Here is a 26,218-nt window from a genome sequence, read left to right on the forward strand (position 1 = left end):
TTTGTTCTTCAATGATTTTATTTTCTGTATATCAAAGAAAGCATAATGGAGACCAAACACAAAAGGCAGGTACAAGTGAGGAGGAAAAATAAGCTTAATCAAAAATCTAACAATTCAGAACAACACTGCCACTATTATTGTTCAATATTCATAGGAATACCATACTCTTTCTGAGCAGAGTGGTGGCATTTAAAACCATTATGAATCAATAATCAAAAACAGTGATGAGTAGTAATAATAAATCGTATAAGTAGTAGTACAGTTATAACAATAGTGATAATCAAAGTGACAATGAAACATAAGAGAATAAAAAGCAGATCTCCATAAAAACGTATCTAGTTTGGACAGTGCAACACCATGTCTATGTGTGTGCGCGTGTGTAATCCCAGTCTTGAGGATCAAGCACTCCAGTCCCTGCTTTACACACAAGATACAGTTTCCAACAGGAGTAAGAAATTATTAGTTGTCAAAGGACAGCATTACCCTCCTTGTTTCAAAAAAACCACACCGAGTGACTCTTAAATGTTGTGGTGATGGCTGTGTTCATTTGAAATGCCTGTAGCTTGTGCAAAAATTGTGGACTAGTGCAAGTGTCAAGCCGTGGGACGTCCTTTACAGTTTGCATTTGCGAACACCTCTCCTGCTCTCTGTCAACCTAAAGATTGCTTTTTGGTTTTTGAATGACAGAAAGCAAAGGGAGGATTACTTTGGAATATCAGGTTTTTTTTTTTTAATATATTTCTTTACAAAAAAAAAGTTCATGTTTAGTTTTGCATTTTGTTAAAACTATCAATAGTAACATTAATATACAACTTAAATTGAAGGAAAACATCTTTAGTATGTTAAGTGTCCTTCAACACAGCACCATCTTATTAGCTCTCACTCCACACACTTTTTTTTTTCTTTTAGGTTTCCTAATTTGCTTCCTAGATTTGAATATCTGTTTGTCCCTTAAGGATGCTTGTAATACCCAGCTGTCTCCCTTGTTGTGGTTTCAGATATTAGCTCTCGTTTCACAGCACAAACATTACAAGAATCACCCACTCTGCTTCAAAACTGAGGGGGGAGGAGAAGAAAAAAACAAAAACCCAAGAGTATGGGGAGGAGGGGGACAAACCATTTCAAACCCTGCTGTCTCAGTCTAGAGTTTTGGCTTTTGACCTAAAAAAATCTTTTTAAAAAAATTAAAAAAAAAAAAAAAAAAAAAAAAAAAAAAAGAATAAAGATCTGTTATGCCAGATTTGAATTGCTTTTTGTATCATTTGTATAAATATTGAAATGATTACAGAAATTCGTAACTTTGCTGTCTAAAGCCCCTTTCAGTGGTGACGGCATCCGTCGGCTCCTTGTCCGAATCGACATGCAGGTCACCTGTGTGTAAAAGGTAGTGCGCCAGCCTGGTTAACACTCAGGTATCACTTTGAGCGCACACACACACACACACACACACACACACACACACACACACACACACGCGCACACACACACACACACAGAGCATGCTGTTGGCAAGTTTTCTACACAGTTTGTAATCTGCTATACATTGAAAATATTCTTCTATGGTGCATTTTCATTAATCCCAAGTCAGAAGGGATGTGTTTCGGAGCCTGTGTAGGAGGGATGGGGAATCATCAGTCTTAGCAGCACCATGCAGCACACAAAAGTGACCTACAAAATGGGGGGTTAGCCATCCTTTTTTAAAGAGACTAGTGAAGCCAGGAATTTTAAGTCTGAAAAGGGCTTTATACATAGTATTCGCAAAAAAAACAAAAAACAAACAAAAAAAAACCCAACACACACACACACACACACACACACGGTGAGGAAATCAGCCCAATTTGTCAAATTCAGACTGAATTCTCCAACAGGAATCTCCCGGACTTGGACGTGTATCCCACAGTAGCCGTTTAAAAAAAAAAAAAAAAAAAAAAATCTTCACCCACCAGTCTGAAGAGCTAAATTCCAAAATGAGACGCACACATTTGGGTAGGAAGTGAAATTTACAGCAAACGTGTGAAAGCATGATAGTTTGTAATTCTACACCTTGGCCAAGAGATTGCTGACAACTTTATAAACATGTGACATTCACAAATATTCTCCCAAAAACAAAAAAACGTTAATGTAAAAGCATTTTGGAATAAAGCTCTTCTTCAATACGCCCAAGTATTATACTCACACCTAAAGCATGTTTCATTTGATTAGGGAAAAAAAAACAAAAATAAAAAAAAATAAAAAAATAAAAAAAAAAAAACAACAAAAAAAAACTATTTCACTTTATATTAAGGCATCCAACATGCATCAGCGTATCCTTCCATAAAAGACACCTGCATTCGAATGCTTAAAAACATTTCAAAACAATGTAAAATGTGTCAAAGTGCGGTATGCCAAAGATTCTACTTCCCTCAGCCTCTTTTTGCGCTGCCTATTTGGATTGTCGTGAAACTATGAACATGAATATGGGAACAATTCAACAGCCCTATTCTCTCCAAAGTACCTCCTTTTATATCCCAAAGTAGTGAGTAGACAAAACTCTTCATTTCACCCTTCTGTGGCAATTAAAAAGGGTGGCGGTTAAGACCAGTTCTTTCTCTCCCAATGATTTAGTCCAGTCGTATTTTATCCAAGCAATCTTTGCCCTAAAAGTGAAAGTAGGCGTGAGAAAAACAATTCCACAGGAGCAAAGTGGGAGTTATACATGTCAGCATTTCCATGTTATCCCAAAAAGTGTTTCCCAAAAATCCCCCCATGGCCTCTGCCAAAAAAAGAAAGAAAAAAGAAAAAGGAAACACTTGCATCAGTTTTTAGGGTACAACAGCTCAAGCGTGGCAAGCTGAGTGCCTTTACAAATTATAGGAAGGTCATAGAAGTAAGGTAATACATAACCACAGGGTTAGGACCAAAAATGTCTGGATAAAATGAGGATTAAGGGAACTCTGAGGAGGGTGGGGGTGTTATCACTTATCAGACAGCAACTGATTAAGTGACAAGCAGCAAGAAAAGAGTCTGCTGTTGTATTTGATACCAGGTGAGCTCTACAGATAACGGATATCAAGTCAGTGTAGGTTGAGCAAAGGATAGCGGGTGCAAGGGGGGAGCAAACATCAAAAACTAAAGAATATTAGTTTTTGAGGATTAGTGCTCAAATCTGTTTATTAAAATCTGAGGAGCCCAAATGGGTCCAACAATAGTCAGTGTGCAGACCAATCCTGATCTGAGTCTTTAACTGTTGCTGGTGGCCATCGCTGGAGGCAACTCGATTATTATCTCCCCTTCAGAACCACCGCCAGAGCTGGTTACAGTAGTGGAAAGAGCAGCACTGCTGGTTCCGCTCTTGTTGACGAGCGCCGTCGGCTGGCCAAAGTTAGTGGTTCTCAGGGTTGCCAGGTGACGCGGAGAGAAGACGTGGGCCCTTGCTGCAGCCCGGGATTCAAATGAGACGTTGCAAGCATCACAGCGCCCCGTCAGGGTCTCCTTTGGCACCGGCTGACCGGGCACTGGGGAAGCTGGAGGTTCGGTAACCATTAGCTGAACAGGCTTGGGCAGGATGGGTCGATTGGCCTTGAGAGCGCTGTACTGCAGGTAGCTTCCTGAGCTCATGTCTACCTTCCCGCCTGAAAGAGGAGACTGAGAATCCCACATTGGAGTGTGGAGATGCAAACAGAGAAGGAAAGGAGGTATGTTTAATGTTCAGAGTTTTAAAATGAACAAAGCAAAATTTAGGCTGTCTGGATATTTGCTGAGGACAAGTTATCAAGTTTCCTTAAATTTGAGCAATATTACCGAACTCAACCATATCAGCAACCATATGTGTATAAAGTGGTAATCCCAAAAGACAAGAGTCAAGCAAGCTTGTCATTAAAGTAGTGAAAGCTAGTGAGGGAATTTGGAGCTTTTATTTGTCAGATATTTTTAAGTAGGATTACTGAAATACATGCCCATTGCTTTACTTTATCCATTTATGTCTCAACTGATTTTCCAGGGTAGAAATGGTTGAATGTAATACTCCAACACCACCTCTAAAACTGCACAGCAGACCGAAATAAAACTCTGATTCAACATATTTTTAAAGAAAAGCATGTGTTCCTACTCTCTGCATTACATTTGCAAATATAAACAGTAAGTTTGTATTTTTAACGATGTATCAATAAAAAAAGAGGGAAAAAAGTTGTTTGTTTTTTTAATGTCATTCTCATAGAAAAACTTGTCAGCTTACCATTTTCTCCTGCTGCAGCCTCCAGCGCTTCTCCTTCGCTCTTGTGTTTTGGAACCAAATCTGCACCACCTTGAGCGGCAGGTTGAGCTCAGTGCCAATTGCCTCGCACTCCATGGCGTTGGGATGGGCACAGGTCTCGTAACATGACTGCAGAATGGACAGTTGTAGGCAGGACAAATGAGTGCGTGGTCTACGGCTGGATGAGTGGGGCAGAAAGCTGCTTTCTGTTGGGCTTGATTTAGCTACACATGGGGTGGAAGGGCTGGCCACTTTGGCAGAACTAGGGGTGTTAGGGCTGACTGGTGCAATGCTGGGGGTGGGAGGAGGGGGGATGGTACGAGGAGCTGTGTGCGTAGGAAGAGCCAGTTGTTCTCTTGATAGAGTGTTGATCTTAATGGGGACTTTGGAAGTCCAGTAGTTCAGCCCATTCTGTTTTTGTGGCACCACTGCTGTGGCTGAAGGCCTGTTGTTGATGGGAGTTGTGGGGAGCTTCGGCACCATGCGGTTAGTGGTTCCTGGTCCAAGACCAATCTCATTTTCGTTATCCCGCTCCTCATCGGTCTTTTCTTCCTCACTCTCATCTTCTAGCTTTCGTTTCAGGGCTGGTCGTGGGGCAATTGGAATCAAATCCTTGGGTGGCACCAAGAGGACAGGGGTATTTGCTTTGGGTGCAACTTTAACCATGGTGATGTTGCTGGTGGTTTCGAGCGTGGTCTTTGGCACTGCGGAAGCACTGCTGCTCACAGGAGATGCTGTGGTGGAAGAAACGATCTCCTTCGGCTTTATAGGAACGGGGGATATTTTTTTCATCACAACTGGCGCTTGTTTGGCCAGTTCATTTACAGGCTCCCTCTCTGTCTTGATGAGGGTGCGAACAATCGGAGTAGTTGTAATTCCCCCGGTATTGTTTGTAGCAGGCTTGTTAGTGAATATGGGTTTGGAAAGAGGCCAAGTAAATTTGATGAGAGGTTTGCCAACTGCCGCCAAGGTCCCGTCGCCGATGAATCTGACCTCGCCTTTTCTTTCCCTTGCCCTCATGTTCTGGAACCAAATCTGAACCACCTTCTTTGGAAGGTGAACCCACTCTGAGATCTGTTCAAACTCATGTTTCCCAGGATTTGGGTCTTTGAAATAGCAGCCATACAGAATATCAAGTTGTTCTGCTTGTATGATGGTCCTTGAACGACGCATATCCCGGTACCTTTTTCCTTTGGACTTCCTCTGCTCCTGTTCTTGCTCCCTCTCCTTTTCTCGGTCCCTTTCCAATAGTGTGGTGTTCATTTTTTCTCCAGGCCTCATATAAATGCTAGACTTGGTCACATTACTGCAGTTGACCATGTTTGTAACATTGTTAGAAGAGGGCATGGCAGTAAGAGATTCCGGCTTAACCTGGACGACTACCAGACCTTTGGATGTGGGCCTCAGGCCAAGTCCGTCCAGCAACTGTCCCTTCTGTGCTGCAATTGTATCAGCCAGAGATGAGGACAGAGCAGACTTTGAGCTGTTTTTGCCCATGCTGAGATCAAGAGCTGACTCACAGTCGTCACCATTGGACAGGTAGTGGGAAGTTTGGTTTTGTGAGAAGAGAGATTGCGAGAGAAGAGAGTTGGAGAAGCGTGTGATGGTTGGTGGGTTGGGAAAGATGGGGACTTTGCTTCCATCCCCAACCACCGAAGGAGTAAGGGAGAGAACATAGGGGCTAAGAAATGGAGTAGAAAAGGGAGTGAATGACAAGGGAAGTGAGTGGAGAGCACCAGTTGGGATTTCAGAGGGATCTGCTGCATTGGACTGTGAGCTTGGAGGATCACCTTGGGCCTCCAACTCTAGATCTACATCTGGGTCTTGCCTTTCCTTTTTTAGCTCCAGATCATGTTCAAACTTCTCTCTCTGTTTTTTTCTCTTGGCCCCTTGACTACCTCCGCCATCCTCATCTTCGTATTCATCCTCTGCATCGGAAAGAAACACAGTCGTGGAGCGCAATACCTTTCCTCCAACTGAACCCTTATCGCCGTGGACCTCCCGCTGTGCTTCGTCTTTAGCAGGGCTTTCAGGATCATCTCTTAAAGACCCATTCTGACTTTCCTCATCTGAAACAATGACAGAAGTGTAGACCTCATTCTCTGAATCCGATGTGAGACAGGAATCTCCCTGACCCTCCCTTCCCAACTCCCTGTGTTTGCGTTTCCCTCTTGTACTAGACAAATCCATGGCCTGATTACTAAATGGTTCAGCATCATCCTCACCTTCTGCTATTATGAGTGAGCTTTCCTCGTCATCATAGTCATTATCAGAACTCTGACAATTTCTTGTAACACCGGTCAGCTGTTCCAACTCTGTCGCCCTCTGTCTTTGTTTTGTGTGTCTAGCTTGGGTCAGCCACCTTCGAACCTCTTCTTCAGAAAGACCCACCTCTCGGCCCAGCGCTTCACAGTCCTCATGGGGAGGACTTGCAGCATCAGCCTCACTACGTGACTCAAAGAAGGCCCAGAGAACCTCTGACTGGAACTCTGAAAGCACTGGAAGGTCTGGATAAATGGAATCCACTGTATTACAATGAAGACGATTTTGGCTGTTAGTTAAGGCATTGGTACTTGAGCTGGATTTTGGAGTGCCAAGAGAGCCACATGGGCTTGTGCCTGATTGGGATTTTTGAGGAGTAGAATCAGGACTAAGGGTAAGGTTTAAATTTACAGGACTGAGGCTCGAGTTGCTGGGCACAGATGCAGAAGGGGAGAGGTTGTTATTGCGGAGGCTCTTCTCTGTGCCCGCTGGGGAGAGATTCAGGCTAGCTGCTTTATCACCTTCCAGGTCCAACTGATTTGTTGAGCAATCTCCATCTGTTGTGCTGTCTTCATGTGCCTTCCCATTGTTTTCATTATTCTCAACCTTTATGTTACTTTCTATATCAGAACACTGTGAAACGTCTGTACTGTTCTCCTCCTTATGTTTCTGGGCAGTACGGTTATGCTCATCTTTGACCTGATCAGAGATCTTTTCTTCAACAGTCTCATTTCTAGCCTCACTTTTTTGTTCTCTCTCACTCTTTAAAGTCTGTTTTTGCTCTTCCCCACAGAGCTGTATGTTTGTTGGAACTCCTGCAGAGGGCCACTGGTTCTGTAAGCTGTTAAGTCTTTGGGTTAGAAGGGCTTGCTGGGCTGTGCTGAGACCTACGAGTGGCACGCACTGGGTAAGGAGCTGGCCCTGCTGGTTCTCTTGGTGCTGCTGGGTTTGGGCTTGGAGCCCATTTAAGATCAAGGGCATGACCATTTGAGGCTGAGGCACAAGCTGAGGTGCAGCGGCACCAGGAGCAGCACTAGCTGCAAACAGGGAGGGGAGGAGGGAGTGTGACAGTGTGTTGGGACTGGAAGTGAGGAGGGTGAGAAAGGCCGAGACCGCCTGAGCTGAGGCCACAGGGGAAGTGAGGAGGGAGGGAGCCACTTGTGAAGTTGGAATCTGCTCGCCTTCTTTCGCAGCAGTCACCATCAACGTCCCAGGAGCAGCACAGTTGGTGGAGGTAGCTGACTGACTGCTTCCACTTTCCGACGTGGTAACTACTGGGTTGGCAGCGCTGCCTCTCAAACCAGCAGCAGCCACTGCGCTGTTTGCAGCATGTGCAGCAATTCCAGCATTTCTGCTGCGGGTCTGGTGCAAGACAGATTTCATATGGCTCTCAAGGGTGATGGCATGATTGTAGGAGACTCGACATACAGAACACTGGTAGGGTTTGTTTGATATATATGGCCGAGACAGGATTGGAACTGAAGGAGTTTGGGGACTACTTTCTGCACCTTGTTTTCCAGAGCCTGTTGTCATTCTCTGAATGTGGGATGCAGAGTTGTAATGAACACTCAAGGCAGTTCTGCTGGGAAAACTTTCCAAGCAGGCATTACATTTGAATGAACGGGTGTTATTTTCAGCTGGCACACAGTTTTTACCAACTGACTTTTCACTAGCGTCTGGGATTTCTGTGTTTTCAGTTGCATTTTGCTGTTTGGCTCCTGTAAGTGGATTTCCCTCCTCTTCTGGCTCGGCTTCAGCTTCACCTCCCTCCTGTTCCATTATTCTCTCTTCCTCCATCTCTTTGTCTCCAAGCGTCTGGGTAGCGTCTGAACTCTTGATAGATTTGCAGGGGTCTGAAGTGATGTCTTCAGCAGGCTTCAGTTGTGAAGACTCAGCATCTGATAAGATAAATACACAATGAACAATCGAAATCAAATCAGTGGTGTAGTAAACAATAAATGTACATTTACATACGGCATGTAATTTGTATAAGTGAGAGGATTTTCCACTCCAAAAGCATGCTCTAACCTTACTCTTCGAGCCTCCTTTTGTCTTTACATAGTTTTAAAATAGATTATCACCATCAATCAGTAAAGGTCAACCAAGTTAAAGTTGTTGAGATATCCAATTAGTGCGGTTACGACAACAACGGGCATGTGTTATTATCCTTTCAATTTTATAGTTTACTTCTCATGTGTTAATTACAAAAACAAGCATCACTCTCACCTGAGGACTTGTGAGCGCCTTTGTCCTCATCTACACGGGCAGCCCGTTTTAGAACAGCCTGATAACAGAAAAGGAGAGAGTCAGCAAAATTTCCATAGCAAACTTGACTGCGGAATGGCTCTTTCGAGATGAGCTGAATGCTATAATGTAGCTTCTGTGAAGCACAACATTTGGGTGTGACTCATTGATGTGTGGTTATATTACACATAGCGAGCCTGCCTTTAATTTGCAAATTACCCTTCAGGCATAAATTAAGTAGTCTTTGATCAATTGAGCCACCAGTAAAATTCCCTTCATTTCTTAACATTATACACAACTAAACCATCGTGGTTCTTTACAGACTGTTCACAGAGATGCTTACTTTTTCAAATGTGATGGCTACTTAAATACTTTCAAAGTGACATACTCGGTAACAGGCTAAGCCAAACAATGAGATGTTCAAACTATTTAAACAACGATCACAGTCCTGACTACACAAAGGGGATATGCACAAACAAGTCATGAAAACAGAAATTACTTCAATCACATTTTAAACTACTATTAATTACAGTAGTGTGCAAAAGTCTTGCGCTAACACAGATGAAAATATCAGTTTAAAGCAAGTTTACACAATTCTAAAAAGTTTTAAAATCAATATTTGGTATGACCACTTTTAACCAGTAACACAGCCTGAACCCTTATCATTGCTTTAAGTAGTATTAAGAAATAGTTCTCCAGGCATCTCGAAAGACATTCAAAGCATTTCTTTGGATGTTGTCTGACTTTTTTTTCCCTGTTATCTACCAAGATGATCCCACACAGCTTCAATAATGTTGAGGTCCGGGCTCTGGGGAGGCCAGTCCATGACTGAATGTTTCTTTGTGTTCTTCTATCCAAATATTACTTCACCGGCAGTGTGTTTGGGATTACTGTCATGCAGCAAAAATTAACCGCTTCTTAAAATATATTGCATGGTTGCTTTTCATAATTCATCATTTTCACAAGATCCCCAACACCAATGACTGAAATGCAGCTCCAAACAATGACAGGGCCTCCACTGTGTTTTAAGGATGATCACTGTTGTACTGTCCTAGCCTCCTCTATAAAATACTGATAATAATTTCAGTGAAAAAAAAAAAAAAAAAAAAAAAAAAAGTGGATTCTTCATTCCTTAAGATCTGTTGACACAGATTTACAGTCTATTTGTGTACTTTGTCATACCTCAGCTTTTTCTCTCAGTTTCCTTTACTCATTGATTTTTTTTGACAGACACCCTTCCACTGAGACCATTTCAGATGAGGCTTCAGTGATGGATCAACTGAAGGGCCAGATGCACCTCTCAGGTTCTGTGTCAGGTCTTTACTAGATTGTCCCGCCAATTTCCTAAGGACATGACTTTCAGATGCTATTCATCATAGTTTTAGAAGGCTACCACTTCTTTTGTCCTCCACTTGTCCAGTTTACTCAATTTTTTAAGGGCACACTGCACACCATGCCATGAAGGGCTCACCCTATCGGTGAAAAATAAATAAATAAAGCTGGTTCCTGTTATCTTTGATCTTGGACATTTTTAAATAGTCACCTAAAGAAATGAGAACAAGTGTGTTTTTGTGACAAGCTGCTAGTAACAAAGTGTCTAAAAATACATTTTAAAAATGGTTCTTAGTCAAGTTCTCTGTTGTGTAGACAACATTCAACACAGTTTCATCCCTTCAGTTAGGTGCTATAACAAACAAACAAAACATTTGTTTGTCCATGTACTGACCATTTCCTCTGAAAATGGTCAGTACATGGACTAAAGAAAAGGCGAGTAAAAAAAAAAAAAAAAAAATTAGCCAATGCTCAAAGAAAACCTTTCAAAGACCTTCAGAAAGTCATATATACATATATATACACATATACATACACATGTATATATATATATATATATATATATATATATATATATATATATATATATATATATATATATATATATATATATATATATATATATATATATATATATATATATATATACATACATACATATACACATATACACATATACATATATATATATAAATAAAAATGACACATACACAGAGAGGAGTGACTCAATACTTTGCACGGTACTGCATATACTACTGAGATCTATGTATCACCAATGGTTGTATAGAAATACATTTTTCCTCTTGATTTTAAGTAAACGGTATTACAAATTAAGAATTTAACTGGCTTAGTTGTGTTTTCCATTGCTTAACAATGCCAATTTTCTAATGCATTTCATACTATGCCAGCTACAACAGAGAGGAAACTACAATACCTCAGCACTAAACACTGGCGCACTGGTTTTATTTTAACAGTAGATTACAGTCTATCTCTGACCACTGTTCCTCTTTGACAATGTATTTTTCCTGTTTTGCATTCATCACCATGACTTCTGATACTTCTGTGCTTGCCTCGTCACTTAATTAATCATGCATTTGTTACCCCAGCATTTATAGCATCGACACTAAGGCTTGTGTAACTTTCCTGCCTCAAAGGCAACTATTAAGTTGGATAAGCATCACAGGAAAATTTTTTTTAAGAAGTTGTGAATTTGATTTAAGTTATTATGTCTAATCCCTGTATAACAGCCAGGAAGAAGTGAGATCATTAAACATTATGCACGTAACTGATATATTACCCAATATAATCAGGCTGTATAACAAGAGGAAGGAGGGGGGAAAAACATGAACTCAGCCATAATTTGACATACTTTGGCCATAATGCCATGCCACACTTACAATATCCAGCAACCTGTCGACACACGATGAAAGCACGCTGTGTTGTTGGGTGAGATGTAGAGATAGGGAAGATCTGTCTGATTGCCCTTTTTGGCACAGGGGGCACAACCACTCTGCCACCCCATTCCTTTCACTGCACACCGCCTCTCCAGACTCCTCCTAACAAACACAAATAGACGTTTGAGAATCCTGCCCTTCAGGAGTGGTTTCTTTGCGAAAAAGAAAAACAAAGCAAAACAAAACAAAAATAAATGATGCATAAAGTATTTCATAGAAAAAGAAAGAAATTAAGATGTGATGCAATAACTGCAGTTTATGAAAGGGACTGACCAAGCTCAAGGAGGGAGTTAGACACAGACCAAGACAAACTGTTACTGGATGAATATCCACGTCAATAAATCTAATCACAAATAAGTACCTCAGTGTCACAAGAGTTGCACTTCTAACTTTCTAAAGAGATTGCTATTATTTGTCCACAACGACCAATTACACATCAACTCAAACTGTTTAAGTGGCAGCTTTGTAATGTAAATGAGTACACCTCACACTCGTAGATGAATTTACAAAGCACTGATGCGAACTCAAAGTTGCTCCTGGATACAAGATCGACTTAACATATCTTTGTTGCCATTCTGACAATAAATCCGTACATACAATACCGAAATAAATGCAGAATAACCAGAGGAGCACACTCGATGCAAATCATAACATGCACTGCCCGAATTTACAAGTACACTGTCTCTCAGATCACAAATATCCCCACTGGTTTTGACTAATACGAGGAACATGTGCCCAGCATACTGCATATATTCTGATACCACACTGTACTCGCTCACCGTGCAGGATTAAAAAAAATAAATGAAATACTCGGGCTCCCATACAGTCTTAAGGAAACCAAACAAACCGCTGGTAGTGTGAATATTACCACAGAGCTTTCATGTATACTTCGGCTAAAATTCACAATCAAAGGTGCAGCGGAAAAACACGGGAATTCGTGCCCATGAGGAGAAATACCAACACAGCTCCCATCCTCACTTCCTCGTCATGCCAATTAGCAAGCTAGCAGGGTTATATGACCAGATAATATTTCGACGAGTCTACATCTGCAGAGTGTATCGCGTTTAATAGCTCCTAGTCACGAGTTTAATCATCAAAAGCAGAAGACCTACCTAAACTGGCATCTTCTTGGCCGTAGTTGGCTAATTAACGAGCAGCCTAATTAGCTATGCCGAGCAGAGACGAATCAATTAGCTAGCAAGCTAGGCGCTGTGAAGCCCCCCCTGTAACGTCGCATTACAGTGGTGTTTCTGGAAACGCTGGCTGCCAGTTAGTTTACTGAAAATAAAAACCTGCAGTCACAGCCACACTTCTCCGAAACTGTAAAAGACAAGGCAGGCGTCCGCGTAATCTCGCTCCTGGCTCTCTCGGTTAAGGCTGAGCGATGATTAAATTAATAAACAAAAAGGAGGGGGTGGGGGGCTGTGCTATTAACAGTCGTGTCACTTTGCTAGCTAGCCTGTTAGCAGGCAGAGATAATTAACCGCTCCTCAAACTGTCTCCCAACTGGCCGCTCTACACTCCCTACAAAACTCTGCCTCGGCCAGGTGGGGAAACTGCAGCTTCAATAACCGAGCGAGTTTACCCAGGATAGACGATAGACTCATAGGCTTCATATTAAAATAAAAAACAAAACCTCGGCCTCGAGTTATTTCCTTACCCCTCTGATTATAGGCTGCCAGTCGGGCATCTAGTGTTGCACTGCCCGCCGCCTGCTGCTCAACAGCGCAAATTGAGGCCTAGCCGGACTAAAGCCATTTAATTAATGAACGTGGGCTCCGCTTACAGATGTGTTAGAAGCACTCGCACCCCCTCCTCCCTCGCCGCCCAGCAAGACCCCCTTTTTGGACGCGTCCTAGCGCTCAAATCCATACCTTAAACACTCACGGTGCAACACATGGCCATTTAAACTAGCGTTTTAAGAGCTTCGAGCCGTAATTGGCGAAAGAATTAGACACCGAAAAGCGAGTTAAAAAAGCAGAGTACGTGCGCGGCGGTCGCCTCGACGATGGGGGTGGTGTAGGGAGAGCCAGGCAAAAGAGAGAGACGAGAGGCGAGAGAAAAAAGTTTGGGATTTAATGTTGGATTTCTATGAGGGATCGGATTAGTATGGGGCACGATCCGTCGTTTGCTCGATCCTGTAGCAGTCGCAGGCCACTCTCCCCGCTCAAATCGGCACAATTAACCGATCGCGAATGGCGTTTAATTAAGTTCGGAGCAATTAGCTAATGCGTTTTTTTTTACCTGCATGGTCGCCACTCCAGCACACGCACGCACACACACACGCTTCCTCTGTGGCTCCTCAGAAGTGAAAAGTTTTCTTGCCTGCCCTCCCTCCCTCTCTCTCTTTCTCTCTCTCTCTCTCTCCTGTTCTCCCCCTCCCTTCATTCGCCCTATCCCTCTCTCCTTCCCCTCTTCCCTCTAGTAAACAGACCACAGCTCCCCCCGAGGCTGATTGCTGACATTCAGAGGGGACAGACACGGCAATCAAATCCCTTATGTAACCCCGCAGATATTACAGATAATTAATGTATGTTGAAACACTGATCGCTTATTATTGGGTAATAGAATTAATTAAGACAAAGAGAAAAAGGGGGAAATGGAGGATGAATGATATATTCATTTAGAGAGGTGGTGGGGGGAGAAAGAAATATCTTAATGCTCAAATTACACGGAATGCCCCTTAAATGCGAGAGCTCTTCCTCATTTTCACATTAAAAGGTGAATAATAAATGAGTCCCCATTCTGCCAACTTAGATTGTCACAAAGAGCGTGACGACTTAATTAAAGCTGAATAATGGAGATGTGACCGCGGAGCTTCCCTTCGCCGGCCTCCTCACACCCTCCTCCGCACGAATTCTGACATGTTTTCACTCAAACTATAGGTGTGGCGCACATCAACAGCCGACTATGTGGGATAAATATTTATGAAGCGGAGCGGATTAAAACTGCACCATCTGTATGTCCCCTGCGTTTCTGGGACAGGAAGTGATTTTCCTGAATATACCAATAGGTGTCCTTAATTGCGCCTGTGCGAAATCAAACGTTGCTGACGTGTAGAGGTCGCACGGATTGAGCTTTTTCTCTGATTTCAAAGCCGAATTGTTTGGAGTGAAGGAGCTGATGCGTGAAGGTGTGTGACGGTACACTTGGTGTTTTTTTTGGAGACTCTGTGGTTCATATTGTTGATTTTGATATGTAGCTCCCGCACGATTCCACAGCAGCTGCACCGCCTGGGCTGAACGGCTCGAGTGTGATAATTAGACCGGTGTAACTTACTAATGGAGATACGTTTTTTGTTATTTTGTAACATACATAGGTTACATTATAACATTTAAGGACAGTCAATAGTAACTGGGGTGGCTGTTTAAGTGGAAGAAAGTTAGCATATCATTAGCAATAGCACAATGTAAACAACCTTTTACGAGGAAAGACATTTATGTATATAACCTAATTTTAGTCAAAATATAGAAAACTAAAGGTTATATAATTTTCTTAATATTATTATATTAGTATAACTGTATTATTACTGATGCTTGTACTGTATTTCAGTGTAGAGCAGGTTAAATTACAGGCTGAATTTTGGCAGTACTTGCCAGCCACTTAGGTATACCTTGCTAGTACTGGATTGGATTTTTTACATTTAGAGCTGCCTTAATTCTTCATGGCATACATTCAATAAGCTGTGGAAACATTCCTAAGAGATTTTGCTCCACATAGACATGAAAGCATCACACAGTTACTGCCGTTTTGTCCAGCTGCACTTGCGTTCCCCCCACATCCCAAAGGTGCTCTGCTGTATTGAGATCTGGTGAGGGCATTTGAGTACAGTAAACTCACTTTTATTAAGAAAAACAAAAAATAACACTTGCTAGCTCGTTGTTCACGCTAAATTCTGACCCCACCATCGAGCAATGGAGGGCCATCAAATTAGTTAACATTTTTCCCGTAGTACTCAGGTAGGCTGTGGTGTTTAAGCCATGTTCAGTTGCTACTAAGAGGTTCAAAATGTGGCAACAAAATGTTCCCTTCACCATTACACTGCCAGCAGCAGCCTGAACTGTTAATATAAAGCAGGATGGATCCATGCTTTCTTGTTTACACTAGTTTCTGACCCTACCATCATGATGTCACAGCAAAAATCGAGGCTCATCAGACAAGGCAATGTTTTTCTAGTCCTGTTCTTAGCTTGCTGTAGCCTGTCTGCTTCAAGGTTTGACTTGTTGTGCATTCAGAGATGCTCTTGTGCATACCTTGGTTGTAGCAAGTAGTTCTTTGACTTTTTCCTTCCTATTAGCTCAAAGCAGTCTAGCGATTCTCCTCTGACCTCTGGCATCACCAAGGTGTTTTCACCCAGTGAACTACTTCCCTCTGGATGTTTTCTCTTTCTCAGAAGGTTTTTTTTTGGAAACCCTAGAGATGGTTTTGTGTGAAAATCCCAGCAGATCATCACTTTCTGAAATACTCAAAGCAGCCTGTTGGCTAATTAACAATCTTGTCACATTCAAATTCACTTTAGTCACCTTCCTTCCCGTCTGTTGCTCTGTTTGAACCCCCAACAGGTCATCTTCACCACCACTCATCAGCAGTGGTGTTACAGCAACATAACAAAACATTTCCCATAACACAGTCAGTCTGTGCTTTCTGCCCACCAATGAGAGCATTAACTCATCATATACAACATACACCATTCTATTTATATCACTCCTACAGTGACTTTAAAGTAGACGTGGGCGTATTTGCAGTGCATTACACTATCACTTTGGATCTCACCATGTTTTCTTTCTTGTTTTTCTTGTTTGTTTTCTTTTAGATGAGTGTTGAAGTGGAAAGGAAATTTTTATGCAATGCCGACACCCTGAAAAAACTGGAGGAGATCGGGGGTATGTGTTTAATTTGTCCGCCACACATTTACACATGAATCCAGTCAGATCGGAGGCATTTATCTGACGCTCTGATCCACGACGAATTATAAACGGCCACTGAAAGGCTTTTCCAGCATTTAATGGCAGTAATTCCTGTGGTTGTTGTCTAACTGTAGTGACACTGGCCATCTGTCTTTGGTTAATGATGAAGTTTAATTATCTGTATCAGCCTTTTTACATTTTATTTATTAAATTATCTATTTTAAAAAATCCCTTTTTCCATCAGCAGTTTGCGTTGGCCAACAGCAGATTCACGACCAGTATTTCGATACTCCTGAGTTTCACCTGACTTTGAGGGACATGTGGCTGCGTAAACGTAAAGGATGCTGGGAGCTCAAGTGCCCGACAGCAGAAGTGCAGAGCGGGAAGCAGGGTGAAGCAGCAGCATCGCTGTGCACCCGTTACAAGGAGATAACCAGCCTGCCTGAAATTCACCTGAGAGTCAAAGAGGTCATAAAACAGGACAGAGAGTCAGAGGCGGGCTTCTCACAGGAAGATGAGTCGTGGCTGAGCAAACTGGACCTGGTGTGCTTTGCAGAGTTTACAACAGCACGGTGCTCGTTTACTTTAAAGGAGGAGGGCGTGCAGATCGATCTGGACCAGGCTGACTTTGGCTATCATGTGGGGGAGATAGAAGTCCTCATATCAGAGGGAGGAGATGAGCAGGCTGCACTGGAGAAGATCAGAAAAACGGCAGAAAAGCTGGGTATACGCTCTCAAACATTTAACACATCCACTGCCTTATACTGTGTATTATTAAGCGTACCTGTGAAGTAGTGAAGACTTTTTTCTCTTCTTTTTCACAGGGCTTACTGGAGATCAGCGAGTTAAAGGAAAAATGGATGTTTACCTCAAAAGAAATCACCCTGAGCACTATGCAAAACTGCTTAGTGAACACATCCTGTAAGAGATCATACTGCATCTGTACAAATATGGGAACAAAAAAAGGTCTTATTTACTATAAAAGGTAATATTCTGTAATAAAGTATAGATTTATAAACTCAATTGCTACGTGAACTTTTTGTATGTGAGGTTATGTTTTAGGGGGTTTGGGGATGGGTTTGGGCATTCGATCAGAATTTATATTAATTTATCGCTAATGATGACAATGTTTTCTTACCGAGAGTAAAGATGTGTACTCACAAAGAGGAGGAACTGGTTTGTGACATGTGGCAGAGGATCTTCTGATTGCTCGGCACACATTTATAGAGTGATGAAACCGTCCCATTGTCTTTTCAAAGAAACTTTCTTCACAGTATTTAAATCTGAATGTCTCACTAAAAACATTTGCACTTGAATGTTCTAGCGTTCAGAATTTGACTTGTTATATGTAGATACATATCTTTTGACGTATGCCATGCTTTGCAAGCAGTCACCTTTACGAGAGACTGTTTTTGGAGGCACTAATTAGTTTGTCATGTCCACGTCGTTATTAAGTAACTATTAAGTAATTACACAATGATAAATGAATACCTACAGTTGGTTGTGTGTATGTGGGCGGAGGGTGCAGCTATGTTTGTATTCCTGTCTGTATGAGAACATTTAGTGACATTAATCCATTGTCCATCCTCTTAATCCTAAAGGCCAAACCCTACCCAAATCCTAGTTTTAACCCTTAAAACCCAAATTATAACCCCAACAAAACAAAAGCCTCCTGTGCACAGCCACATCTCAAACAGGCACAATCACACACATTTAGTGAGTGTATCCTTGTAGCTGCACTCCTTCCAAAACAGTAACTTCCCTGCATGTTGCACGTTCAGGTCACACCTGTAAGTTGGAGCTATGGATAAATAGGGTCCAAATAGCCTGTTTTAGATCCAATTTAAGACCCAGGAAGCACAGAACAGGTTGCAAAGAACAGAGTGAGGACTGCAACCTTTCAACTAAACAAAAACATGTTCTGCTACTTAAGTCAAAATAGCTATTGCGCAGCATCTTGATTGTCCCAGAAATATTTCCTCCTTCAACCTATTGTTTACATTTACAGTTACATGCATTGTTAGAGTTATTATCATCTTAAATCTGATCATGAGAAAATGTTTGCCTGCTTCAGAGACACACAAGGGGCTGCACTGAGCGTGTTGTTCACGGTGAGAAAAAAAAGTGCTCCATTAAAAAGCTTCCCGCCTCATGACTATCTGTTTGTTTTCTTCAAAAAGATTTCTTTGTTATGATGTGTACCAGAGATTAGATAGAAATCAGTCAGTTCAGTGATGGTTACAGAAAAAGGAGGGGAAACACACAGTTAGAGGACAAACTGTGACTTTAAGTTTGGCTCTTTAAGCTCCATCACTTCTGTCTGTTAACGACAACATTTCTAATAGTCCTGTGCAATATCTACTTAATGGTGATATATTCATTAGCAAGAGGAAAACACTGTATATTTTAAGCTACAAAGAAAAATTCATGTTCTTGCACGTCAGCTTGTATCAATGATAAATTACCAGAGTCATCCATGGATAATCCTCTTTCGTTTTGGGTCATGTCCAGTCAGGTGGATGCAATGGAGGAGGATTCTCAGAGGTGTAGACTGGTTCTCCTGCTGATTAGGTCTCTGCACCTGTTGTAGGCAGATCCACCTGGACACCTGGAATTCACACCACACACACCATGGCTTCTGCTGTGCACAGACAGCTGGTCTTATTCACAGGAAGACTGCACAGGAGGCCAACTTCATGCAGGAGTTGTTACATAGGCAGTCCTGTGTCATGCAGAATGTAGATGATCCCTTAATTTAAAAAGAAAACAACCCATCATCATCTACCAATCAGACATGCAGTGGATCGATTCCCAGCTAAAAAAGTATCCTTGAGCAAGTACTAGCCCTTTGAGTTTCCCCTGATTCATCCATCAGAGTGTGAGTGTGTGAAAATGTTAGCTAAAGGTGTGTAGGTATAGATGAAAGCACTGCATGACGCTGTATGTGACTGGGTGAATTAGATTTATTATACAAAGCACTTTGAGTGCTCAAACTGAGTAGAAAGTTGCTGTATAAGCACCAGTCCTGTTATCAGGGGCGGATCTAGGGGGAGGGGCTTTGTTTTCTTAGAAGAGATAACGATATAATAATTAGTTATTATACCTCTGTACCATTTACAGAGGTGTGTGCTACCCTGTGTAGATCTCTTGCTCCTCCTTTGTTCTCACATGTAAAATTTTCTAGATCAGTCACTGCCTGTTACCACTTACAGTTTCCATGTACTGTGATCACAACAGAAGTCTGAATGTTTCAAACTGCAACAACACTTATTTAATGGACACCACGGCCCATAAGTCAGGAGGTCATACTTGTAGCAAAGGAAACACAGAGTAAACCTAAGGCAGTCTGCATACGCTTACAATGTGATAGATGTTGGAGCAGAAATTTATTAGCCATACATCAAAACCAAGAGTAAATTCTGCTGAGGTTGTTTGCATTTTATATCTGGTGAAAAAATATGAGTGGTTCACTCCTATAGGCAGTTTAGAGTCACCAATCATCATTTAAAACAATAACTCTTAAAGCAGTGATTATTAAATAATGGATGATTCCTAACAATATTATAGCCTGTATCCGAGGCTGTTTTGTGCCTATAAATGTCCCTCCTCAGATATAACTTGCATGATATCCACTGGTGTTTGGTAAATAATAAAATAAATGTACTGTAAAACATGTAACACATGAAATGAGTCCGTTTTCAGCCCATGGCCCATCTGTAAGTGAGAGGCCCTGGATTAGTGGTTCAGCTGTTGGTATGTTGTTTGAATCTTCCTGTACGCTGTCAGCAAATTGTTTAGCGATAAAGAGCTTGCAGACATGTCATGAATTCAGAAGTCACATGTTGTGGGCTTTGATGACTCAGACCTTCTTCTCTTCATATTCACACATTATTTGTTGTGACACCCTCTGGAACACATTCCAAAATGTAGATTTTAGAGGCTAAGGTAGTTCGGTTAGTTGAGCCCCACGTCCACACAGTGGCCCTGGCAGCCAAATCCTGGGGGACTGGTAGACTGTTTTGTAGGACCTAAATAACGCAGGTGTCAAAAAATAGACGGGTTATTAAATTATAGGACCCCCGCCCTTCGGGAATAGATGACAAACACCTTCTTTACCATGAGCAACCTCAGACTTGATTCATTACGTTGAGGTGACACAGGAATGAGCAGTACAGTCGTTCACAATAAATAAAATAGATTGCTTAGTGGCACTTTAAGTTGCTTAGCTTGACATGTTATCATTTTTAGTTTCCTTCCACTTTACTCTGTGTGCTGTTTTCATTTTAGTTTGAAGAGAAGAAGGTCCCCCCCACCACCACCACCACCACCACCAGACACACACACCCAAAAAATAAATACATAATAATATGAAAAACTAAATTTACTATCCAGAAGAGTCCAAGTCCATTCATTACGAGCGCCTTCAGTGTACGACTACAGTCTAATGTTTATCGTTATGTTAAAGTTATGTGAAGCCTATATGGGCTGTACATGCTCTGGACATATAAATATACGACATACATTACGAAATATTCTAATTATATATTATATATATTCTAATTATATTATATAATCCATATAGATTATATTTATTATATTTCTTTCACAAAATAAAATAATAAAATTATAAAATAATATATTTGAGTAAAAATTCCTGTAGATGGCCAAAAAAAGCCCCCCAAAAAACATCTGGTTTATCTTCTACTCTAAACTTTATTTAAACCTGTCAATAAATATTTTTATTTTTTTAATAGCTTCACGGTAAACTGTTGCTGGCAGCTGGTCACGTGACGTTGAAAGGGCAAGCGGGGGGGGCACGCGCAGGGTTTTTTCATACTTTTGTAAACAACATGGCGATTCACGGACCTGCTCTGCTAGCAGACTGATCAAACACCGTGTTCTCAGACCTCCGGCTCTCTAGCTTTGTGAGGGGTTTCTGTTAGACGGTGCGGAAGTTGCACACCGAGCACACGGTCCAGTACGCGGAGAAACGACAAAGAGGTGGACCGACGAGCTGTCAATAAGATCGTTTGACAGTCCAACGGTAGCCAAATGTTATCGTTAGCATTATCAGCTAGCTCGAACTAAATCTTCCCCAAGCATTTTAAACACGACGAGCTAATGTGCAATACACGGATGGTTAGTTTGTATTGAAGGAGTGGAGAGGTTTGCGCCAGTAACTTTAGCTGTTATAGGGCTTACGCCGTATCCAGGAAACATTATTACCTAGCTGCTGTGCTTCTCGTCCCTCTCCAAGGTGTCTGGGATCACGTGACGTTGTCAGGTAACCCTGAAATTGTTGTTACACGTCTCGTTATTCTCTCTGGTAGGCCATCTTCAGTCTATGGGCTCACAGTCCAGTTCTGGGATGTCTGGTGGAAGGGGCTCTTCCAGTGGCAACCCAGGAGAGCAGTCTGAAGCGACAGAATCAAACCAGGGCGGCAGCAGCAGCCGAGGCCGCAGGACGGACAGGCAGTCTTCATCAGAGGAGGACGTTGACTTAGCAGAAGTGCTGGCTTACTTACTGAGAAGGTGAATTTCACAGTTAAAAACGCTCAAACTGATACCACGGAGGGCCTAGGTTTGTAGCAGAGGTACTATGGAGTTGTTTTGGTGAAAGTGGGCCATAACTAGCAGAAGTAAAAATGAGCAATTAATACATAAAAACACAAGTGCAATAAAGTCAAAGTCCTTCTAGTAGCAAGTCATACCATCGATCCACCACTTGTCTGAGTCATGGAGGCAGCAGTCTTAAGCAAGCGCTCCTCTTTCTAGCCGAGAGACGTAATCGTTATTAAAGACGATGACACTCAAAGCATTCCACAATTAAATCTGTGGGAGAGTTCTGCAACAGCCAAAATGTTGATAGAAGAAAAACTTGTTGGGGGTGAGGGAAGAAAGCTTTTTATTAACACGTGGCTGGTGATTCTGTGTGTGCAGTTTATACGTCCTGCTGACAACTGAAATTAAATTGGATAATTCTTCAAAATTACTGCCCAGAGGCATTTCGTGGTGAGGACTACATGTTTTTGGACTGCCCCGGGGATTTGTAGCATTAGTTCATTACTTTCTAATTTCTTGAACTCAGAACTAGGACAGAAGTCTTTGTCACATATGTGTGTAGTTGCTGCAGAGAAAATGACTTGTGTGTGGTGAGCGTATCGGGCACTTATTAAATGACATTTAGAGGCAAATAGAAGTAATGCATGCAGTATTCTATCTCGCTGCCAAAGAGCAAATAATTGAAACGTCACATCACATTCCAGCGCTGCAAAGCTAAGTGGGGGTTAAGGTTTTCCCATTTCAGTTTGGATAAGCTTGGAATTTTTTTGTATATCCCTCTGTAATAGTTTCTTTAGTGAACCGTGACATTGGCAGGGCCTGCTCTCGTGACCAGAGGGAACCGAGATCTGCAAGAAAAAACATTTGACATTTCTCACTTCTTTAGCGTTTAAATGTTGTCATTGCTACATGTTGTACAGCTGGACCATTTAGCTTTGGTTTCCACCTGTCAAGTCTTTTTTATTTTCTAGGTACATCTTTGCACTAGGGCAATAGATAATTGGATTAATCATAACTGATTAATTGACTGGTTGCTTGCATGTGCAGGGGTCAGGTAAGACTGGTCCATGGCAGTGGAGCCACAGGGCTGCAGCTGGTCCAGTCATATTCTGACTCTGATGAAGACAGCGATGGAGCCTGGGATGGACGGCTGGGTGACCGCTATAATCCACCAGGTAACCTCCCACTGACACAGGGCAGGAAAATAAGCAGTTTTTTTACTTTGTTGGTTTACTCTTCATTTATACCCTTAAATACATCGTTACAATGATCACATAATATGGAAAGCTAACAGATCTATTTAGAGTGCAGCCACTGCAGTGCAGAAATACACGTAATTACGTTAGGATGATGTCTTCTCTTTCCAAGTAGTGAAGCAGTGAATGAATGTCAGTAAGGTTTCATTTAGAGACATAATCGTGTTACAGTAATGTTATTGTCTTGTTTTCACTGCCATCCCAAAAATGTTATTTATGGAAACCTCAATTCAGTTTTTTTGTTTTCTAGAACTAGTGAGGCCTAAATACTGTTTCTTCTTCCTTTTGTGTGTTTCATCTTTTGCTCTCGTTGCATGTCTGTTCATCGTCTGTCAATCAGTGATGGATCAAACATAAAACAATGTTTCAGCTGTCAAATATTTCCATGGATTGTTCTCTCAAATATGTAGGACGGCTAATCAGAGCATGCCTGAAGTTCTGAGAGCTTGTTGTTGAATGTGAGCTCCTACTGAGGCTTGTTCTTTGTGTTCTGTCTTTAGTGGACACCCAACCTGACACACACGAAGTGGACCGGAGTGAGATCCGCACTCAGATCCTGCTGGCCACCGCCTCCTCTTCCTTGAAAGGCTATCGCAGTTTCACCCACATGCTAGCAGAGGTCAGACCCCAGAAATAAAATCTAAATGGAAAATAATTGCGGCAGAGCAGTCGTATTAGTTTTGTTTATAGAGTTCAATGAAGTTATGAAACTGCAAATAAATGTTTTTGTGTGCAGAGAGAAAAAGGCAGATGTAGAGGCTCCAGTTTTTCCCACGGAGAGTGCAGTCGTATCCGTACGCAGTAAGTAACTTTGGAGTATTTAAAATCTAAATTAGAATTAAATAGCAATTAGTTTAGCGTGATTAAAGCCTTGATTGGACCATTGTGCTCTGTTGGAGCAGAGGGATAGCTGCACAATTGCTGTGAAAATATACAATGCATTGGACATGAAGAAGACGAAATATTAAAATTGTGACCCCAGTGTTCTTCTGCAGTTTCCTGCCAAACTATGTGTCCCACAAGGATACATACCAGCAGAAAGCCTTCTGTGGAGTGTACAGCGAGGATGGCAACATGTTCCTCTCCGCCTGCCAAGGTAAATAGCACGATGTCCAACTTGAGGATCGAGAGGGGCTGAATCAGGTCTGATTTTTATTCTGAGTGTTTGTTTAAAGCTGCTGCGTGGATCACCAAATCATGCTGTGTTGTGTACAGACTGTGTTCAGGCGGAGGGGAGTATTATTGGACTTTTCTCATGTTCTAAAAAAACAAATATCAAGCGCATCATCAGTTCCTATTTCCTGATTTAATGATTAATGAATGAAGTTACTGTTTTGTAAGCAAACTAAACAAGCGGAGGACAACATGTCTCACCACGTCTCACCTACGCTTGCCTAACTGTCACGACTATTCTTCTTGTATTATGTCTGTGTTAGTGATCAGCAGCAAGCCCTGAACAACAAACCAGAGGCTGGTGACATACACGTGTAAATGAGTCCTTATGTTAGTTCAAACTGATTAGTCTTACAGACAAAATGGAGAAAGTGAAATAAATCACTCTGTTTGTACCCAAGGAATAAATTAAAAAACAAACAACCTCTGAGGGACCTGTAAAAAAACCCCAAACAAAAACAAATGCGAGTCTTTGTATTTTGTTTAGTTTTGTTTTTTTTCTTGCTACAGACCAGAACATCCGCTTGTACGACACCAGTAGGGGGCGTTTTCACCTGTGGCGAACGGTGAAGGCCCGTGACGTGGGCTGGAGCGTGCTGGATGTCTGCTTCACCCCCGATGCACACCACGTGCTCTACTCCAGTTGGTCTGACTACAGTAAGGCTATGGGACTAGTAAAATTTTACGTGATGAAATGAGGAAAACAGTTTGCCATCATTAGAAAAACTAATTCTGTAAAGATTCAGCAAACCTATAAATCTTCAAGATTGGCTCTTTTCTTTTTTTTTTTTTTTAGTTGGGATTATAAATCCACTTTTCCTAAAAAAAATAAATAAAAAAATCTGGGACTGTTCGTGAACTGTAAATCAAACACATAAAAGGATATTTGTACCATTAGACAGAGCAGACACAAAAAATCTGAATATTAGGCTGGGACAGGTGCAGGTTTTTGTTTCTTTCTTATTTTTTAAACAACAGAGGGAACTTTTTAGAACTATAAAGCTAATCATTTTGAAAAAGTATTGTTTTATATTCTTGTTCAGTACAGAACTGTCATATTTTTCCCTTCCTAATGCGGCAGATGTTTATATTATATTATAGATGTGTGCAGAATGTGGTTTAATATTGATTCGCTGAAATCAGCAAGGTCTTTGCTGAAAAGCCCATGGCTACATAGCAGCATATATTTTTCCAAACCCTTACTGTTAAGCATTAATGGTGCCTTCACAGATGTGTAAGTTATCCAGTATTACCATCAAAGATGTTGCTTTTTGAACTGCCAAGGCAGATGATCCCTCTCCTTTGTGTCGTTGATATCCAGAAAGACTTTCAGAATCTGATTTGTTAGACCACAGGTTGTTTTTGTGGCTTTAAAGAAGAAATTATATTACATTTATTTTTAAAAATGTTCAGAAAAGAAAGTATTTTAAGGTACTAAATAAGAGTAAATAACACTTAGCTTTGCTGTATACACAGCTGCTTATTGTATTGGTGTGTCAAAATACATTCACCCACCACTTCATAAGCTATGCCTGTTCAGCTGCTCATTAACGCAAATGGGGAAGAAAGATAATTTCAGTGAGTGAACGTGGCATAGTTGTTGGTGTCACGCAGGCTTGTCTGAGTGTTTCAGAAACGGCTGATCAGCTGGGATTTTCCCACACAGGGTTTACAGAACATGGTCTGAGAAACTGAAAATGAGCAGTGGTTCTCTGGGTGAAGATACCTTGTTGATCTCAGAGAAGAGTGACCAGACCGTGATTCAAATAACCACTCATTACAAACAAGGTGTGCAGA

General features: G+C 41.6%; 3 protein-coding genes across 8 annotated transcripts in view; 2 read left to right on the forward strand and 1 right to left on the reverse strand.

The window, feature by feature from the left end:
* On the reverse strand, positions 1-21,914 carry zfhx2 (zinc finger homeobox 2). 5 transcript variants are annotated; one of them, XM_085286534.1, is made up of 6 exons: positions 21,657-21,914; positions 18,896-19,179; positions 11,467-11,625; positions 8,720-8,777; positions 4,214-8,391; positions 1-3,624 (listed from the first exon to the last, which is right to left on the reverse strand). In XM_085286534.1, the coding sequence occupies exons 2-6, from the start codon at positions 18,902-18,904 to the stop codon at positions 3,220-3,222; spliced, it is 4,809 nt and encodes a 1,602-aa protein (XP_085142660.1). In that variant the 5' UTR covers positions 18,905-19,179; positions 21,657-21,914; the 3' UTR covers positions 1-3,219. The 5 variants fall into 5 exon arrangements, with proteins under 5 accessions (XP_085142660.1, XP_085142661.1, XP_085142663.1 ...); XM_085286535.1 differs by having other exon boundaries at positions 18,896-19,071; positions 21,657-21,675; XM_085286537.1 differs by lacking the exons at positions 18,896-19,179; positions 21,657-21,914 and adding an exon at positions 13,184-13,716 and having other exon boundaries at positions 4,214-6,300; positions 6,457-8,391.
* thtpa (thiamine triphosphatase) lies at positions 14,511-18,582 on the forward strand. 2 transcript variants are annotated; one of them, XM_085286539.1, is made up of 4 exons: positions 14,511-14,656; positions 16,337-16,406; positions 16,675-17,154; positions 17,255-18,582. In XM_085286539.1, the coding sequence occupies exons 2-4, from the start codon at positions 16,337-16,339 to the stop codon at positions 17,353-17,355; spliced, it is 651 nt and encodes a 216-aa protein (XP_085142665.1). In that variant the 5' UTR covers positions 14,511-14,656; the 3' UTR covers positions 17,356-18,582. The 2 variants fall into 2 exon arrangements, with proteins under 2 accessions (XP_085142665.1, XP_085142666.1); XM_085286540.1 differs by having other exon boundaries at positions 16,678-17,154.
* dcaf11 (ddb1 and cul4 associated factor 11) overlaps positions 21,245-26,218 on the forward strand; it is a 13,544-nt gene continuing 8,570 nt past the window's right edge. The window contains exons 1-7 of the mRNA XM_085286538.1: positions 21,245-21,474; positions 21,761-21,962; positions 23,040-23,167; positions 23,749-23,867; positions 23,985-24,049; positions 24,244-24,344; positions 24,932-25,078. Of these exons, the coding sequence (XP_085142664.1) occupies positions 21,775-21,962; positions 23,040-23,167; positions 23,749-23,867; positions 23,985-24,049; positions 24,244-24,344; positions 24,932-25,078 (748 nt within the window). The 5' untranslated portion in view covers positions 21,245-21,474; positions 21,761-21,774. The remainder of the gene's footprint in view (positions 21,475-21,760; positions 21,963-23,039; positions 23,168-23,748; positions 23,868-23,984; positions 24,050-24,243; positions 24,345-24,931; positions 25,079-26,218) is intronic.

This window comes from Mchenga conophoros, linkage group LG9 (genome assembly GCF_057382185.1).
Source record: "Mchenga conophoros isolate Kocher_MC1m ecotype Shallow Benthic linkage group LG9, M_conophoros_male_GT1.1, whole genome shotgun sequence".
In the NCBI taxonomy this organism is placed as follows: domain Eukaryota; kingdom Metazoa; phylum Chordata; class Actinopteri; order Cichliformes; family Cichlidae; genus Mchenga; species Mchenga conophoros.